At 35.2% G+C, this 2451-nt stretch overlaps 1 protein-coding gene across 1 annotated transcript in view; it reads right to left on the bottom strand.

Annotated features, from left to right (window-relative positions):
• The window catches only part of LOC106878382 (uncharacterized), a 34273-nt gene that overhangs the window by 11283 nt on the left and 20539 nt on the right, over positions 1-2451 (bottom strand). The window contains exons 2-4 of the mRNA XM_014927572.2: positions 2206-2355; positions 1298-1809; positions 209-316 (exon numbers count right to left, since the gene is read on the bottom strand). Of these exons, the coding sequence (XP_014783058.1) occupies positions 209-316; positions 1298-1809; positions 2206-2355 (770 nt within the window). The remainder of the gene's footprint in view (positions 1-208; positions 317-1297; positions 1810-2205; positions 2356-2451) is intronic.

Raw genomic sequence — 2451 nt, 5'->3', positions numbered from 1 at the left:
CAGTGATCTAGTTTATGAGATTAATTTATAAATGCAAGGTTTAATCAATTATCGAAGAAAAATAAGAACGTGTAGATTACTAATCCATAATTAGAATTAATACTAATGTCTTTCAAAGATTTTCGTGAGAAATATCAATCGTAATTTGGAACTGTTTGCCATTCTAGGATGGAGCTTTTTCGAAGCAGTTAACGGGACCTTGACTTACCATTGAAGATTCCAGTTCCGTGTTATGTGGCGGAAACAAGTTTGATATGAGGAGGAATGAAATAAAGTAGCTAAACAGGAAACGAGCCAGTATTGGAGATCGATTCCACTGGATCATATAGTAACACGTGATAGAACTATTTCAGACCTATTCGGCTGTAATGTTAATGTCTCTATCGGAAACTATCATCAAACTTCAATTGAATTGCCTAATCAACTATGAAATGCTGATATGCTTAGAAAAACCATTTGTTTTTTTAATTATAAACGATGATATTGGTTTGTTTAAGAATAGTAATTCTGTGGTTCCAGGGTTTTCAGCTCCATCTGAAAATTTTCATTTTTATGACATAAAAGCAAAATCAGAGACAATTTCGAATTAACATTTATTTTCAGTCTCTGCAACCAGATCTCCTTCCCTTAGATACTGACTGCGTGGATGTTGTTTTGTGATAACCGCAATCACAAATGTTCATTTATACTTTTGTTTGATATGAAAATGCACGACCTTTTATCTTCATAATCTACAAAAATTCATCGAGCAACGTCATATACCTAAAAGTATCATGGCATCTCTAAATTCTACTTTTTCACCAACAAGAAATAGAAAATAATACTTCAATGTTATGAAAAACTTTTCCAGTTCCCAATAACCTGCAGTTTTTGTATTCGATTTGCAAGACTCGTGTGTTGAAACAAATCTTATTGTGTCTTGAGAAGGTCATTATGCCAATAATATAGTCAATCGGTTAAATATCTAACCAACTAAACTAACCGGTCGTTTGTTTGTTAATTAAACAATCAAGGCAGAACTTGAAGAGAGCGGACATGTCTTTTGATGAGGTCGCGAATAGCGACGAAAGGATTTTGAAAAACAAACAACCGATTGATTTTTAACCAACACATTGAACAAACAATCGATTGGTTAGCTATTTGACCAATTGACTAACAATAAAGAAATAATACTGAACCAATGCGTGTATTATTATTATTAGTGTAATGAGTCTCCAAAGACACAACAAAATAATTTGTATCTGTTCTAGGTTGTATTGTAGAAAAAGAAATCAAACAAAAGAATTGAAATACTTACTTCGAAGGAAGAATTCTTGCATGTAACATTTGCCCCAATAGAAAGTGTGAGATTGTTTCCGACATAAGCCCTTCTTGATCGAATAAGTGTATGAGAATGCTCGTGAGTACAATCGAAATACAATGTCACAGAATTTCCCTTCAGACTCAAGGAGAATTGGTGCCATCGTTGATTTAATAGGTCTACATGGAAAATAGCTGTCTCTGTCTCTGTGCTATGCGACGTCAATTCTCTGTGTTCAATTCTTAGGAGTTTAGTCCCGAACCAAATTCCTAGTAAGACTTTGTTGGAAGAATCAGTTAAGGCTAATACATAACCATTACTGTTGGAGGAGAACTTCGCTGTGACAAAGAGAGAAAAGTCGTGTGGAAAGCCTGATGGAAATAGAGTTGACAGCTGCCGTTGAGAAGATTTCCCAGGAATTACGGTAAAAAGTCTGGAAGGCTTCTTAGAATTTATCTTTTGGTTCTTGGCATTATTTATACGAAAAAGTTTTAACAAATTGTTGACACCTGTAATGAAAAGATGTTAAGACTATGAAATACAAAATATATCCTTCTATTGAAGGCACAAAATTGCTGCCCCTGTGTCAAAATTAGAAACAGTTAACTATGAAATCAAAACGCTCCAATACTTTAAAGCAATGATTCCCAGCCTGGGGTCCGCAAAGGTAGTACTGGGGGTCCGTAAAGTAAATTCAAAATTTCATATATATAAATATATATATATATATATATGAGGATAAGCATATTAAAAGGGTCTCCGGGAAAACACATTTAATTAAATACAAGGGTTGGGAATCACTGGTTTAAAGTAACTGAATGAAGAAACGGAGGATAGCATGGCATGAGCTTACGATCGTTTCAGTTTTCATTAGCGAGTAAACCGCAATAGGAAACCAGGATTACCTTCACAAGGAAACGTGTTACAATGTCGAAAGTCTTTCATTACACCTTTGCAATTTGATGAAGTCGAATTAAAACAGCGACGCTTCCGGACTTGTATTCCTCCATCGCAATTCCTTCTGCACGAACTCCAAGCACTCCATGATTGCCAACCTGTAACAGATAAATGATGTTTTTATATGTGTGTGTGTGTGTGTGTGTGTGTGTGTGTGTGTGTGTGTGTGTGTGTGTGTGTGTGTGTGTGTGTGT

This window comes from Octopus bimaculoides, chromosome 17 (assembly GCF_001194135.2).
Source record: "Octopus bimaculoides isolate UCB-OBI-ISO-001 chromosome 17, ASM119413v2, whole genome shotgun sequence".
Classification (NCBI taxonomy): domain Eukaryota; kingdom Metazoa; phylum Mollusca; class Cephalopoda; order Octopoda; family Octopodidae; genus Octopus; species Octopus bimaculoides.
Note: the sequence above shows the minus strand (reverse complement) of the source record. Positions and strands in the feature narration are given on the sequence as shown.